General features: G+C 37.2%; 1 protein-coding gene across 33 annotated transcripts in view; it reads left to right on the top strand.

Annotated features, from left to right (window-relative positions):
* The window catches only part of MAP2 (microtubule associated protein 2), a 290,836-nt gene that overhangs the window by 206,103 nt on the left and 69,364 nt on the right, over positions 1–15,369 (top strand). For all 33 annotated transcript variants that reach the window (XM_082691637.1, XM_082691639.1, XM_082691640.1 and 30 more), the window contains one exon: positions 7,493–7,777. In XM_082691637.1, the coding sequence (XP_082547763.1) occupies positions 7,516–7,777 (262 nt within the window). In that variant the 5' untranslated portion in view covers positions 7,493–7,515. The remainder of the gene's footprint in view (positions 1–7,492; positions 7,778–15,369) is intronic.

Below are 15,369 nucleotides of genomic sequence, written 5' to 3'. Positions count from 1 at the left end.
TGAAAGAGAAATATGAAAACCTCCAACTAAGTAGGTAGAAAATCAGAAAATGGTTTCTTTTTTTAGTACAATGTATCTCTGGTTTGCATCTTTAGCCCTGAGAAAAGAAATTCATCCATAGCTTAGGAAGACATTAGAACTGTCAGGGACATTTTCTTCTAGGTGGTTCTGCTTACTTTTTATTTCTTCCCTTAAAATAGTGGAAAAAATGTGACAGTTGTACCTTCTTTTCTTCTATCTGCAAGCACTCGGGGCATATGTGCTCAGGAACTTTTGTTTGATATGCTTGAATAAGTATATCTATGTGCTACTTGCTCTAAAGAACAGAAAGTATAAGAACTTTCAGAGTTTAATCAAACTATTTTTTTTGCATGTACAATATTCCAGTAGTCCAATATTCCAGTAGTCCAATGATAAGTGGAAGTCCAGATGAAAATGACTCTTTTTAAACTAGTCTTTAAATGCTTTAGTTTTAATGTGCACATTTTAAATCATTAGGCAGAACCAACAAAAGTGTGGTTTTTCGCCACCTCCAATATAATAAGTCACATATCATTTGAAAGTTACAATTCATTTATTAGCAACATTTGCTTGAATGGTAATTAAAAGAGTATTCTAAGAAAGATAGATAAAAGAGAAATACTATTTTTATGGGGCGAGTGGGTGGCTCAGTTGGTTAAGCCTCTGCCTTCCCCTCAGGTCATGATGCCAGGGTCCTGGGATCAGGCCCCGTGTGGGGCTCCTCAATCAGTGGGGAGTCTGTTTCACCCTCTTTCTCTGCCCTTGTGCCCACTTGTGTGGTCTCTCTCTCTCTCTCCCAAATAAATAAATAAAATATTTTTTAAAAAGGAGAGAGAGAAAGAAATATAATTTTTTAAAAACCAGTAATGTTAGTTTTTCTAAGAAATTGTATTTCTCATGAGAATTTATTGACCTAGTAGTTATCTGAAAGATCTAGAATATTAAGTAAGATCTTATACATGTTTTGTGTAAAGAAAATTTAAGTTTATTTTGTATTTTATTCATTTTACATACATGAGGGATAACATGAGAGCTACTGTGTACTAAATTATAATACATAATTTCTTTAAAAAGTGATACCTTAAAGTAAATTTTCAGAAGGTAATAGTTCCAGTTATTGTTTATTTATAACATGTATTCTGCCTGATTTCAGAAAAGATCTGATAAGTTTTACAATTAAATTATATATAAAATAAGAAATAGAACATAGTACCAAAGTCTTAGAATGGGGTAAATACTATAGCTAAGCATTAAAGTTCCTAGTAATTAAAGGAAGATGTGGAAAGTGATAGATTATTTGATTGTCTAAGAAATATAAAAAATTGGCAAAATACATATCTTAATTCTAAATTATAATATAAATTAATTTATTGTGTATACCCTTGTGCTAGGTACAATCATATCACAAAAGGGTGTGTTTTCAAGAGTGGTTTTACAGAATTAGAAGCAGACTTTTGGTTTGCCTGTAGGCAAGTCCAAATTTTTTTTCACAGGAAAAGGAAAGTAAATATTTAGATATATATGAATTCATGTAAGTATCTGGATAGAGACTCAAGTAAAATCCCAGAGTTTTGAAACAGAGCATTACAGTCTTAGGCCTGGACAGTTTGAAAAACAGATACACTTAAATACAATAGAATCTCAATGTAGGAAAGATCTAATTATTGATACTGCAATCAATATTCTAGAAAGCTGATAAATAATAGTGGGGCTGCCTGATACACCCATCGAAAAGCTACAAAATGTATCTGTAAAAATCTATATTAATTATCATATGAGATATAAATTTTTCTATTTATTAAGTAATTAAAGATTGGAATATATCTACCCTAAACCATGAACTGTTCTGCCAAACAGACATGTCTTATATGAAGTTAGTTATTTAATTTTTTTCTGTTTCTTTTTGTTGTTGTTGTTTTGTTGTTCCTTCCAGTGTTTCACTTATATATCTCTTCTCTTTCTTGGGATTACTTAGCTATAATTATCCAAGAGATTTGACTACTTATAAGGCTCCTGATTCAAGGTAATAAAACCTTCTACGCAGTATGAGGAAAAGTAGTTATTTTACTCAGCAGCCTTAAACATCTATGCATCACATCTACCTCAAAACAAAATTGAATAATTTTATGTAAATAGATAAGGAATTAATCCATATACCATTTCAACTGGGAACTTAATCTGTAGAAAGACTGTTTTCATTCTGGTTTTAATATGAGGTGATATACATTGAGTCTTCAATGGGTTAGAAATCTAATCAATACCAAGTCATATCATTTGGCTCCTACCTTAGAATCAAAAGTCTATGACAGACTGCCAAATACTCATGAATCTTACATTTTTTAAAAATAATTAGTCATTAAAGAAATGAATTGGAGTGTAGCCATGGTCAGTGGTTCAACAGCTGGGTTGAAAACATGTGTGCTTTTGCCAAAGAGTTATAGACCTAGGTTTATTGAGGGGTAAATGCTAGGATTTTAAGAACTAGAATTTTAAAAGGTAGAATTTTGATGAAAGAAGAAATAAATCTGTTCTTAGAGAGCTTTCAAATATTAAGAGGAAGTGGTTGTATTAAAAAGGGTAGGAGACATCTAGGTAGCTCTGTCAGTTAAACTCCTGGTTTCAGCTAGGGTGGTGATTTCTGGGTTCGGGGATCAAGTTCCACATGCTCTCTGTGCTCTGCACTGAGTCTGCTTGAGATTCTCTCTTCTCCCTCTCTGCTCCTCCCCCTGCCTACACACTCTCTCTCTCAAATAAAATGAATAAATAAAATCTTTAAAAAGAAGGTTAGCAAAGATTGAAGCTTACCACTCAAGTCCATGACTGACATTTTGGTGGCACGAGATTTTCTCCCAGCTTTCTTTCCAACTGTGTATCTTAATTGAGATGAATACTGGGGCCTTGCAATATGCGGTATAAGAGCAATGATATGATCAAGTCACGCGAGTATCTCATACTGATATAATGAGAAATTTGAACCTTGTGGATCTCTTTGTTAAAAATCCATATTACAGGTAGCTGTATCCCCATTAATACTGGCATTTGCGTTTAGCTCTACCAGGTAAGATTCCCATCGGAAATAAATGTCTCGGACTTAGTACGTTTCTATTCAACTTAATAATTCCCTTGCCCACATTCTCAAACTACATTTTTGGAAGGGAGGTAGGGGGAAGGATTCAGGCAGCTTTTCAGTTTAATAATCAAACCAGGTGATTGTGTGGTAGATTCCCCCCCCCCCCACAGCTGTTCAGCTGTTAGGGGCAGTTAGGATCTGTGATCTTTATATGGAAAGAGAAGAGTCTTATTATATGAGAGGAATGGAATATCACAATTCCTGGTACCTTACAACTTTCCTTTTATAGATTTGGAGGGGATTGGAGTTTATCTCAGCTTTCTTATCTTCTTTAATACTACATTCACAGTTTTGGGGGAGCATCAGATAAAAGTAATACATCAGGAGGAAGAAATTAAAAGATGCTGTGATCTCCTATAACTATATTGTAATACCATTGTGAAGAGTGGAGATTATCTATGACCCCAAAACATGGATTAGGGATTTAAGTGAAATTTACTATGAGTGGGTAGTATTTTAATAATACTACATTGTGATTGTAAGAGAATGTGGCGGAAGAGTGTCTCCTTTGATTCCAGCAGCTTTTCAGTACAGCAGATAAAAATCTTTCCAAATCACATTTTCTGTCCAAGTCGTTTTGTCAGAGCAATGCTGATTATAGCTTAAAATCTCCTCAAATGTTGTCACTTAGTAGATGGTTAGACTTTGTACATTTCTAATACCCAACAAATAAGAAAGTGATGTCTGATTAATCTGCGAGCATTTTACCATGTATTATCTGAATAGTCTTATCAGGAAGTCAGATGATGCATTTTAGATAATTAATTCACTGTTCTTGTACCACTGACATTAATTAAAGCAGCATGGCCACCCAGCTTTTTCTTTTTCCAAAATGAGCTTTTTTTTTTCTTCTTGGAAATATCACCTTTCATTGATTAATTGAAAAGAAAGAATACAAAACTCTAAAGCATTTACCATTAAGGAGTTTACGATTTAAATGCTTGGTGTCTTGAAAACAAAGTATCTTAACATTTTAACATTTAAGATTTAATATTAACACTTAACATTTAAGTGGATGATAATCAAGTGATATTCTTCCTCAGTCAGGCATTGTTTTCTTAGGTCCAAGGTGAGGAATTTTTGTCACGGACAGATTTTTTTCTAGAGAGCCCTGGGGGAAAAACTGCCAACTTAAACTGGGAGTTTAGGTGTTTATATTATTTTATTTACTTTGAAGATCTGTGGCTAGGATACTCTCAGCATTAAACAAAGGCTAAAATCCAAACCTAAGCATTTCCCAAATCCTTTTGAACATGTTAATAAACACGGCATCAGAAAAAGTTTTCTATGGCCAATTGGTTGGAATGCTTTGGACATCTCTGGCCCTCCCTGAGATTCCAAAATTCCAGTAACATATCAAAAGCCCTCTGAAAGATCAAGTTATACACATCCCCATGACTCAGTGTTTCTCAAGCTTATTTGCACATGTAAGCATTGACAGTCTTCCCCCCCCAAAACACATCCCAAAACTAATCAAGAAATTACATCTGACGCATTTCAATAGAGGAATTATTCTATCTATACATGACCAATATTTTTCAAAGTCATCAAAAACAAGGAAAGTCTGAGAAATTCCCACAGCCAAGGGAAAACTAAAGAGATGTGAAAAGAAATGTTAATGTTTGCAGGATGGAATTCTAAAGCAAAAGAAAAAGGAAATTGCAAAAATTAAAAAGGAAATCCCAGTAAACAAGGGACTTCAGTTAATAATAATATATTAATATTTTATAATTATAACTAAAGTACCATACAGAGGTAAGATTTTAGTAACAGGAAATTGTGTACAAGGATGTATAGAAACTCTTTGTACTGTATCTGCTTAGTATTTCTGTAGATCTCGAAGTGTTCTAAAATGAAAACCCATTAATTTTTTTAAAGTGGTCTTAAGAAGGCATATACTTCTTTTGGAGAAACTTCCTACTTACAGGTATTCATTCAGCATGCAAAATAGACTGGACAGTGTAAAAATATGGAAATTTTAATTGAGCTATTTTGGGAAAGGAAACCAAGGCATGTAAAGATAAGGATGCCAAGCCAGCATCTTGAATACGAAAGTCACAATTGGAATCCAGGTTATTTCTTCAATCCATTAGACCTATGAAGGTGCCACGACAGTTCAGAAAAAAATATAATCCTCACACTCCTGGATGAGGTCTTTTGATATTTGACTGGAAGACAATGGCAGACTGCATTCTAGAATATTGCAGAATCATCCTTATAAGGATGGAGTAGAGTTTTCAGGTATATACATGGAGTGCTGAATTCTGAGAGTACACTCCTGCCATTGGGCTTCTGCATCTTAGACATTTGCCATGTCTGCCTTGGAACATTCTTTCAGTTCTAAATAATACCTGTAGACATTTGCAAGTAACTATTGTTGTACTCATCATGTTTTCAGCCTCTGGTTCCTATAGTAATAATTCCAGAAAACTACTTAAAATATTTTATGTATTTCTGGTATGATTGGTAGTATCATTCTAATAACAATAACAAAGATAACAACTACTATTTATTGAACATGACTGGGACTGTGCGGAGCCCTTTATATTTTTCTGTTCACCTTTTATAACAAACAATAAACTGGACATTGTTGTCCTCACTTTACAGATGAGGAAACCCTTCTGTGGATCCAGTTCATTGTACATTGTTAGTGATGTAAGGATGCTCCTTGGCTTATTCACAAGTCCTTCAATCAATGTTTCAAAAGCTAAACTTCTGGGGCACCTGGAGGGCTTAGTGGGTTAAGTGCCAGCCTTAGGCTCAGGTCATGATCCCGCATCTTTGGATGAGTCAGGCTCTTTACTCAATGGGAAGTCTGCTTCTCTCTCTGCACCTCCCCATGCTCGTGCTTTTTCTCCCTCACTTTGTACTCTCTCTGTCTCTCTCTTGCTCTCAAATAAATAAATGAAATCATATAAATTAATTAAGTAAGTAAGTAAAATAAATAAATAAGTACTAAACTTCTCTATCCTTTTAAAATATGTTCTTAGGAACAATAAATAGAACCTTATGGGAAGGAATCTGGGGGGAGGTTTGGTATTGTAGTCAAATTAGTTTAAACAAGTTAACTCATCCAGCTGTCCTGGAATGAATAGAAAACTAGAATTAGAACCTGAAGAAAGCATTGAAATTAAGTTTAGAAAAAAAAAAAAAAAAAGACAAATACTTGTTAGGAATCTGGTAAGAAAACTTACTTTCTATGTAGCTTAATTTATTTGTGATGTCTCTAAACAGAGCTTAGTAACAGGAGGTAGATTAATTTTAACACAATCTTGTTGCTTCTTTGGAGTTTTTTACTTGTTACTGTTTTTGAAAACAGGAAAGTGTTCTTAGTTTCCCTCAGAGACAGTCATTGCCTATGTCATTATTGGCAATGTGGAGACAATAGGCCAACCATGAGTCTACCTTGCTGGCAACAGTTTTCTAGAACTGAGTGATGAAACACCTTTTCTTGACTATATCTCTAAACCTAGTGGTATCAGCGTGGAAATGAAGGCTATGCAATTTCTACCACTCACTTAACATGTGGAGAACACCCATTCTGTGACTTATTCAAACTTTACTATAATTTATAACTACCTGATATATGTCAGTGATTCAACTTGTCCAGATCTGATTTGACTTACCTGTGAAATAACATTATAAGGTAGGATGTGGGCCTAATACTGTATTTTTTATTCTTTCTCTATGTAAGATTTATACTAAGAGAAAATCTTAGTACATCTATATATACTCTTAATCTGTAGATAAGGTTTAGGAAAATTTGCTAATAAATTAAGTCAAAACTCTCTTTTAATATACAGTATCCAGGAAAACATATCTACCTCTGGTTTGAATTGAACACCTTTGAAATGGAAAGGACTACTACATTAGACAATGCCTTTTCTAGGGTTCGGGGAGAGTTGTGTTTTTAAGAGTACTTGGAGTGATCTTCCCTAATTCATCTTTCCCCTTAGCTATTTGTTTTCTTACCTTTTTCTACCCAATGTCTTCATACTGCTGTTTCCCCTATCCTGAAGGATTCTTCAACTCTACTGTACAGTCAATAACATAAGCCAATGAAAGTTATAGATCTCCTTAAATGCTAAACACTAGTTTAAAGTAAATTGAAGTGATGGCGGTCACATAGTAAAGGAATAGATAAGCCAGAAAAGATCTGTTAAAAAAAAAAAGGTATGAACAATAACTATTTGCTTAATATTAGCAGTGGATTATTAAGCATGGTTTTTTGACCATAGCTAACCATTGAGTTTGCTATAAGTTTTCCCTGTCTTAGGAATAGTCATATCAGATCAGATTTTCCCAAAGTGATGGCAACTATTTTTCTGATTCCAATCTCAGGAGAGGTCGCAGGGTGTGGAAGAATGGCAGATGATCGGAAAGATGAAGCAAAGGCGCCTCACTGGACCTCCACTCAACTAACAGAGGCATCGGCTCACCCACATCCACCTGAGATTAAGGACCAAGGCGGGGCAGGGGAAGGACTTGTCAGAAGCGCCAATGGATTCCCGTACAGGGAGGATGAAGAGGGCGCCTTTGGAGAACATGGGTCACAGAGCACCTATTCAGATACCAAAGAGAATGGAATCAACGGAGAGCTGACCTCAGCTGACAGAGAAACAGCAGGTAACTAAGGGCTCCTCTGTGCCCAGGGCTGGCTTCGTGCTTGGAAGTCTGTTTCATCCGAAAGTGAATTAATTTACTGCAATGATCCTCTGTCACTAGTGCTAGGACTGAAATTCCAGTCAGTCAGGGGAAATAGACACCAAAAGAAGAGAATAATCTTGGGAACTAGCCCGACATTCCCCCAAATTAGTTGTATTCTTCATCCCCCTCTCCCTATTTAGTTTTTACCACGTTAGTTTTAATAGACACGTGGCTCAGTGTATGTGTGTTTTGCTAGTAACTGTCAGCTTTTTAGGTCACGGAAAGAAAATTTCACAAATAGTTACTTATTGATTCTCTTGAATAATATTGGACCTAAATTTGATTGACTGAATAGAAGCATATTTACTTTTGGGGGCAGAAAGCAATTTGGAGTCTATCTTCCAGCCTTTAAAAAAAAAAAAAAAAGAGAGAGAGAGAGAGAGAGAGATTGATTGAGGTACCTGGCTGGCTCAGTTGGTGGAGCATATAGAATTTTGGTCTTGGAGTTGTGAGTTCAAGCTTCATGTTGAGTGTAGAGATTACTTTAAAAAAAAAAAAATCCTTAAGGAAGAGAGAAAGAGAGTGAAAGAAAGGAACAAACACACACACATACATAGGAACCATTCCATACTTCCTCAGAGAGTTTTGTAAGAAGTAATATTACAGATGCTTGAAGGAGAACATAATTTGAGTTACTCTTAAGTACTTCCTTTCAAAGTGTAATTTCTACCAATAGTCCTCTTTCTTCTGTCATTGATAATATCATCATTGATGGTATGGTCATTATAACATGTAAACAGCATTAGGAAACACTTGCTTGCACTGTATTTGTCACCATCAATTACCTTTTTTCTGTAACCAGAATGTAATGTGTTTGAACACAGTAACTTACAGACATGCCACTCCACAAAGAGTAGGTGAACTGCAAGTAATAGGAAAGACTGGGCCCCCTTCACAGTCATCTCTTGCTTATTCAAACCCTGATTTCCTGCACGCTTTCTCAATTAGACAGCAACACTTCTCAACTGTACACTTTGTTCAAAAAATGTATTTAAATTTCAGTGCGTATGATTAAGGGCATCTCAGATAACTGAGGAACAATTACATAAGGACATAGTGTAATTTTTTTAATCCCCTCATTCAATAAACTATTGTTGAGCCTTTTCTATATGTAAGATGTGCCAGCTTCTGTGCCAAGGCTCGTGCAAGGTATGTCTTCGACCTTCACAGAGCAGATGACCCAGGAGCAGACATGGGACCTGTGCACACAATTCAAATGTGAAACACAATGTGTTCTATGCTAAACCAGCAGTATAGAAAGGCAACGCTGACAAGGGATCGTTTCTACTTAAGACCAAATTTCCCAAAGTGTGCACAGAAGCATCCAGAAAAGTCACAGCAAACTCACAGGGCGATGGCAGAGTATTTTAATTGCTCAAAGGGAAACACAGTGAAACTCAGCATCTGTTCAACACCGCCGGACCTCAAGACAGTTCACAGTTTTGACATTCGATCCCACCACATTCCTTTTTAAGACTTATCTATGTGAAGTCAGATTTTTGGCAGTTGCCATGATAAGAAGCAAGGATCCTGCAGAAACCCATGTGGAACAGGAGAGGAGAGTGAGTGCGCCGTCTAATTCAAGCATTTGTGAATCTGTGCAGTGCCCAACAGGCACGTATGGCCTGGTAGTAAGAAACTGTGGATACAACTGAAATAAAAATGTTATTTTTGCCTTTCACGGTCACAATGAGGATTAAATGAGATGGTGAAGTGTACAAAGTCAACGGATCAGAGAAGAGCATCTATTAATTACCGTTATTGTTATTTCTGGTGGTGGTCCTGTCGATATGGACAACGGGGCACTCTTGATCCAGGCATCTCTTTATACTGTTGAGGTCAATATAGCTTGAACAAGGTAGGACTTGGGTGTCAGGAGAACTAAGTAGGAAGGTTTTGAAGAAATTGAGGCATGAGGAGATGAGGACATGCTGGAGCAAAATGACTGTGGGGAAGACAAGATAACGTGATAGGCCAAGATTTTTCTCATCATCTTATCCAACAACACCCGCTGTTGTACTTCGAATGCTCAATTAATGTATGTTGAATGAGTGCGTGAATGAATGCCAAAGAAAAAAAGAAAGTCCTTTTCAAATTAATGGTGACACTACTGAAAAAGTCTTATCTTACCAGTTGAACCTTACAGATAATGATAGCAGCTTATAATACACTAAAGAAAAAAGTAGCTCTGTGTGCTCGGTCAAGCGGTGAAGAGCCAACATCACTCTCTTTCTTTTTAGTAGTCTTAATTATTTAAGAACATCAGAAAAATCGCTTTGCCGGGTCAGTGTGTCTCCACCTGCTTCTCTGAGAAAATAGTATAAATTAAAAAGAGCCTAACAGATGTTTCTCTTAATTGATGAGTTCAGGATCATTCAGAGTTCATTTTGAACTCAAGTCATCATATTTCACTTGAATCTTATCTTACTCTTCAGACTCTAACTCTGGAAGTTCTATATGTATGTTCATAGTGACAAAAGTTGTAAACAGCCAACTGTGGTTTACCAGAGTAAGATGTACAATCCAAACTAGGGTATGATTTTACATGAACCTCCCTCCAGATATAATAAGACATGTAGTAAGTCCGTATAATGTGGAAAGCTGTAGGGAAGAAAATATACAATATTGTCTCATACCTACAGAGGATGTGCCAGTGATAAGTTAATGTGCAATTAGATTTCTCCCCAAACTTTAGCTTAAAATAATAGTACATTTTATTAATTGATGGTTTATACATAACAAAAATCATTCCCAGTAAGAAGTGTTCTTAAATCTGAAATACGGTCTTTAAAAATCCTATCCTTTGATGGTAGGGTTTATTAACATGAACTGACACTGTATTTTGAGGTTGTTATTTTAAAAAGGACCAGAGGAGCAATTCATTAGCCTCCTCTTTTACCATTCACATGTAATCTTTCAGTATTTTGCATTTTTCCCTTGGAAAAGATACTTCTGGGGCACTGTTAACGTGGCACACTTTCCAGTAACATCAGGTCTTCAGCTATATGCTGTGGTGTCCTGGCCACTACTGGTTGAATCCAAAGATCTTTCTTCTCTCCTACTTGGCTATAGTCCTCTCTTCATTGTTAGAAACAAATTTATCCACAGGATTGTTTATTTTTACTCATCTCTAAAAGAAAAATCACATAATAAATGCAACCCAATTACTGCATCTCCCTCGCCTCTTCGTTCATCAGGCGGACTTACTTCAACCAAAGATCAGACCCCGTCCTTTCTCATCTACACTTTTCGATGTTCACCTTCATTCCTGGGCCATAGTAATTTTTAACTTTTGCAAATGCAAGCCCATAGGCAGCCCATCTTTGATCCTATATGCTGAGACTTGGGGAAGGGAGAGAAGGGAATTCTAGTAGAATTCTTGTAGAATTAATATTACAGAATGTAATATTATACATTCTAATAATACAGAATGTAATATTATACATTCTATTTCTTTATGGATTCCTCGATTTCATCTTTTTCCTCACCATGTAAAGCTAATCCATAAAAAAGTAGATAGAATTATTTGCTCACCCGTTGTAGCATCACTTTGGCTACGTCAAGATTTTTTTTTTACATGTATTCACTAAGGTAACCTTTTTGGAAGCCATGCCACAAAAGCCCCCAGAATGAAACGAGAAGCCATGAAGAATCTAGTCACTTAGGAAATCAATAATTATGAGACTAAGAACATCATTTTTTACATTTGTTTTTTTTTACCGAAGTAGAGCGGACACACAATGCTACTTTAGTTTCAGGTGTACAACATAGTGATTCAGCTTCTCTGTATTGTTGTTATTATACTCTCCTTCCCTCAAGTGCAGCTCCCATGTGTCACCGTGCAATGCCATTACAGTGCCACTGACAGGGTTCCCTGGACTATACCTTTTATTCCCATGACTTACTAATTCCATAACTAGAAGCCTAAACATCCCCCTCCTTCCCCCATTTTGCCCCTTCCCCCTACCCCATTCCCCCTGGTTAGATCAGTTCTCTATATTTATGAGTCTCTTTCTGCTTTTTGTTTGTTTTAAAACTGTCATTTTTAAATTGTCTTCCAAAGTGAGAATCATAATGGGCTTGTAATAAACCTTTCCTCTCTTCTCTACTTTATCATTATGGATAAAAAGCAAGAGGCCCACATTTGGTACCCCCAGAGTTCCAAGTCTGAGTGAAAATTAGGTGATCAATCTTTAAGTTTCTTATCTGAGGGTGCGGCCCAAACTCAAATTAGGTTCCTATCAAAATAACCAGAAGAAGGCATCTGGGTGGCTCAGTCAGTTAAGTGGCTGCCTTTGGCTCAAGTCACAGTCCCAGGGTCCTGGGATCAAGCCCAGTGTCGAGCCCAGTGTTGGGCTTCCTCTTCTGCTTCTCTCTCTCCCTCTGCTCCTCCCACTGCTTGTGTGCCTTCTCTCTCTCTCTCTCTCTCTCTCTCTCTCACTATTAAATAAGGAAATAAAATCTAAAAAAAAAAAAAAAAAGATAACTGGAGGAAACCAGTGAGACCACTTTTCACAGGTGTAGTCACCCAACCGAGATCACATGACTACAGCCAGACCGCCGGTCCCCTGCTGCATAGACCAGTGCGCCGTCCACATTGCCAGATCCCGAATGCAACAGCCAGCTGTCACGGCTCTCAATGACAGCCCCTTCTATTGTAGAACACCTCATCCACGGACCTTTAAACACAACAGAAAACCATAATTTAGTCTTGGTTTTCAGTATGAGTGGAGCAGGAAAGGAGGCAGTTCTTGGAAATGTGTAGATGCCACAACCCTGAAGTATTGAAAAATCCTGCTCCTGTGCTTTTGACTATCCCGAGGTACAATGCTTTTAACATGAGTAGAAAACACCAGAGTATAAAGTGCCTTTGTGGTCAGCAAAAAGCCAATATCAGCTATCTCTTGGAGTAAATTTAAAGATTAAAGGACATTTCCTCAGTACCCGCCCCCGGTTCCCCAAGGCTGCTTTGTTTTCCCAGCATTCCAGGAATCCTCTTCTGGTCTGCTCCCTCCTGAAGCAGTGAGATCTGGAAAAGCTCTTGCACACTATCGCTTTTCCAGAGCTTCCCAATGGAGCTGTGCCTTTGGAAGCCTTGACTTGCCCTTTCACATCCCCATCACTCAGGCAGCCAAGGGATAAGTGTATCCTTGCTGGAATTGTAAGTTTCGGCTTAAAAATATGTGACGGCGGGAAAGTTGGTCATCATTTGTGTGCAGAAAGCTGAATATACCTTTAAGGAAAATTCAAACCTGCCTTTTCTTACCTCTCTGGTCCTTCCCACTTCCATTCCCAGAGTTGAGATTTACGAGGAGCAGTCACCATCCCTTTTAAAATATGGCATATTGTATATGATATTATATTAATGTGTGCAATGCCAGAAAAGTGCAGAACCATTTCTCCCGTGAAACGACTAAAGCCATCTGCACCACCCTGCAAGGCAAACACAGCGACCTAACAAGACAAGAGGTGGCAGATTTGCCTTTCCTTGTTGCCATGGCAACCACTCATCGCTGCCGCTGCCATTTCCCTGAGCTCTGCGGAGAGAGGAGCGTGCAGAGTTATTTAGCATTCAAGGGTGGATCTACAGAAAAGCACACGGCCTCACCGCGAAGCCTCTGGGCCTGGCGGCGCCGATGAAGGAGTACAGAAAATGGGGATCTTGTCAATGTCTTCCTTGCACAGTTCGGCATCTGGGGTTAGAAAGAGTAAGAAGGACAAGGATTGATAAAATTCCGTCAGGTTTGCATTTGTCATGTTTGCTTTGTCCTGTGTGGTCTCTATACCATTTGAAGCAGATTTGGGGTATGAGCTTTATTATAATATGTGGCTTCTCTTGTTGGTCAAGAGATGGGTCGGTACCTAACTGAGCATTAACTTACATGGGCATTCTAGTAAAGAACTGCATTTCTTCCTCTTGGTAAGATAGGAGCTTATATATAGTAGGTATTGCTAGTTAGGGCTTAAAGTGTTTCCACAAAGTGGAGGAAGACAGGCACCAGATAATGTTGTTTACTTCAATGTGCAGTTATATATAAGGTAGCTCTTCCTATAAAAACCCACTTCACGTCTATCTTTGCTCTACAGCACAAGTCTTAAAGTAGATGAGTTTTGTCTTAAGCCAATAATTCTGAATCAAAATATAAGGAAAACTTGGTTCCTCTAGACTTCTTTTAATTAAACCCAATGACTCAACAAATTAAAACATGTTTTTGTTCCTTGGAATTTTAATTGCCTACAAACACTTCCAGTTGTGAAGAGCAAGGCTGTATCTAACACAATGTAATATGATATCTAAAAATTAAGGTTAATTTGCATACACATTTACTCCCATGTATATTCTTCCAGAAAATTCCTCCCATGCTCTTGCTGGAAATCAGTCTCGTTTCTTTACCGTTTTGTTTTACACTAAGTGTCAGAACCACAATCACAAGCACTAAACAAAAAAAGGTGTTTTATCATTCTCTTTGGGCCACTGATACTTTGAAAAATATTTTATTGAGTTTGAATCTTAGTGCCACAGATTTGAGCAAGAACAATTCAGATCTACTGGTAAAATTCTATCTGGCTTGTTTCTAAATGTAAATATAATTTAATTATCATTGTATTTTGTTAATTGACCCTCCCTCCTGATTCTGTGTTTTAAAGACTTTATCAAATCTCCTCCTCTCTAATTTGCTATCACATTCTGTCATTTTTTTTTTCTTTTAAGGTATTCCCTTTTTTTGAGGTTTTAAAATCTCCACCTGGGGAAAAATTCTAAATGTTTCATAAAACCTTTTTTATTTGCAGTGAGCAGACTTTGAAAATAATCAGTCATGAAAGGGAATCTTCCTGGATTCATTTTTGGAAAACCTAAGCCTTTGTTTTGATGAGGATTAATTATTCCCTTTATCCTTCTCTTGTTATATTTCGAAGAATTCTCTCCTCACAAAAGAAAAAGAAAAAAAAAAGAGAGAACTTTTTTTTTTTTTAAGATATTATTTATTTATTAACAGAGAAGGACACAACGAGAGAGGGAACACAAGCAGGGGGAATGGGAGAGGGACAAGCAAGCTTCCTGCCAAGCAGGGAGCCCAATGCGGGGCTCGATCCCAGGACCCTGGGATCATGACCTGAGCCAAAGGCAGACACTTAACAACTAAGCCACCCAGGTACCCCAGAGAACAACTTTAACAGTAATTTGCAGCAAATGAATTGCTCTAATATCTTGAGAATATATTAATCACTGAACAATAATGTATTTTTTTGAAAGGAATAACATATATATATACACACATTGATTTTTTTGCTTGCATGTACCTGAGACAAATACCACCTCAAGGGCTGACTCTGGCTTCGTTGTTATTGCTGCTAAGAGGTTAGGAGTCTGAGGAGTAGCTCATAGTCATCACTCCTCTCTCTCTCCTCCCCAAGCTACTGGGATGAACCGACTCTCTCTGCTTCGGTTTTCCTCTCACCCTCATTCCCTCACACTTCACTGCTCCTCAGCACATTACATAAAGCACGTG

The sequence above is a fragment of the Mustela nivalis genome (genome assembly GCF_964662115.1).
Source record: "Mustela nivalis genome assembly, chromosome: 11".
NCBI classification, from domain to species: Eukaryota; Metazoa; Chordata; class Mammalia; order Carnivora; family Mustelidae; genus Mustela; species Mustela nivalis.
The sequence above is the reverse complement of the archived record's forward strand: the minus strand, read 5'-3'. Positions and strand labels throughout refer to the sequence as shown.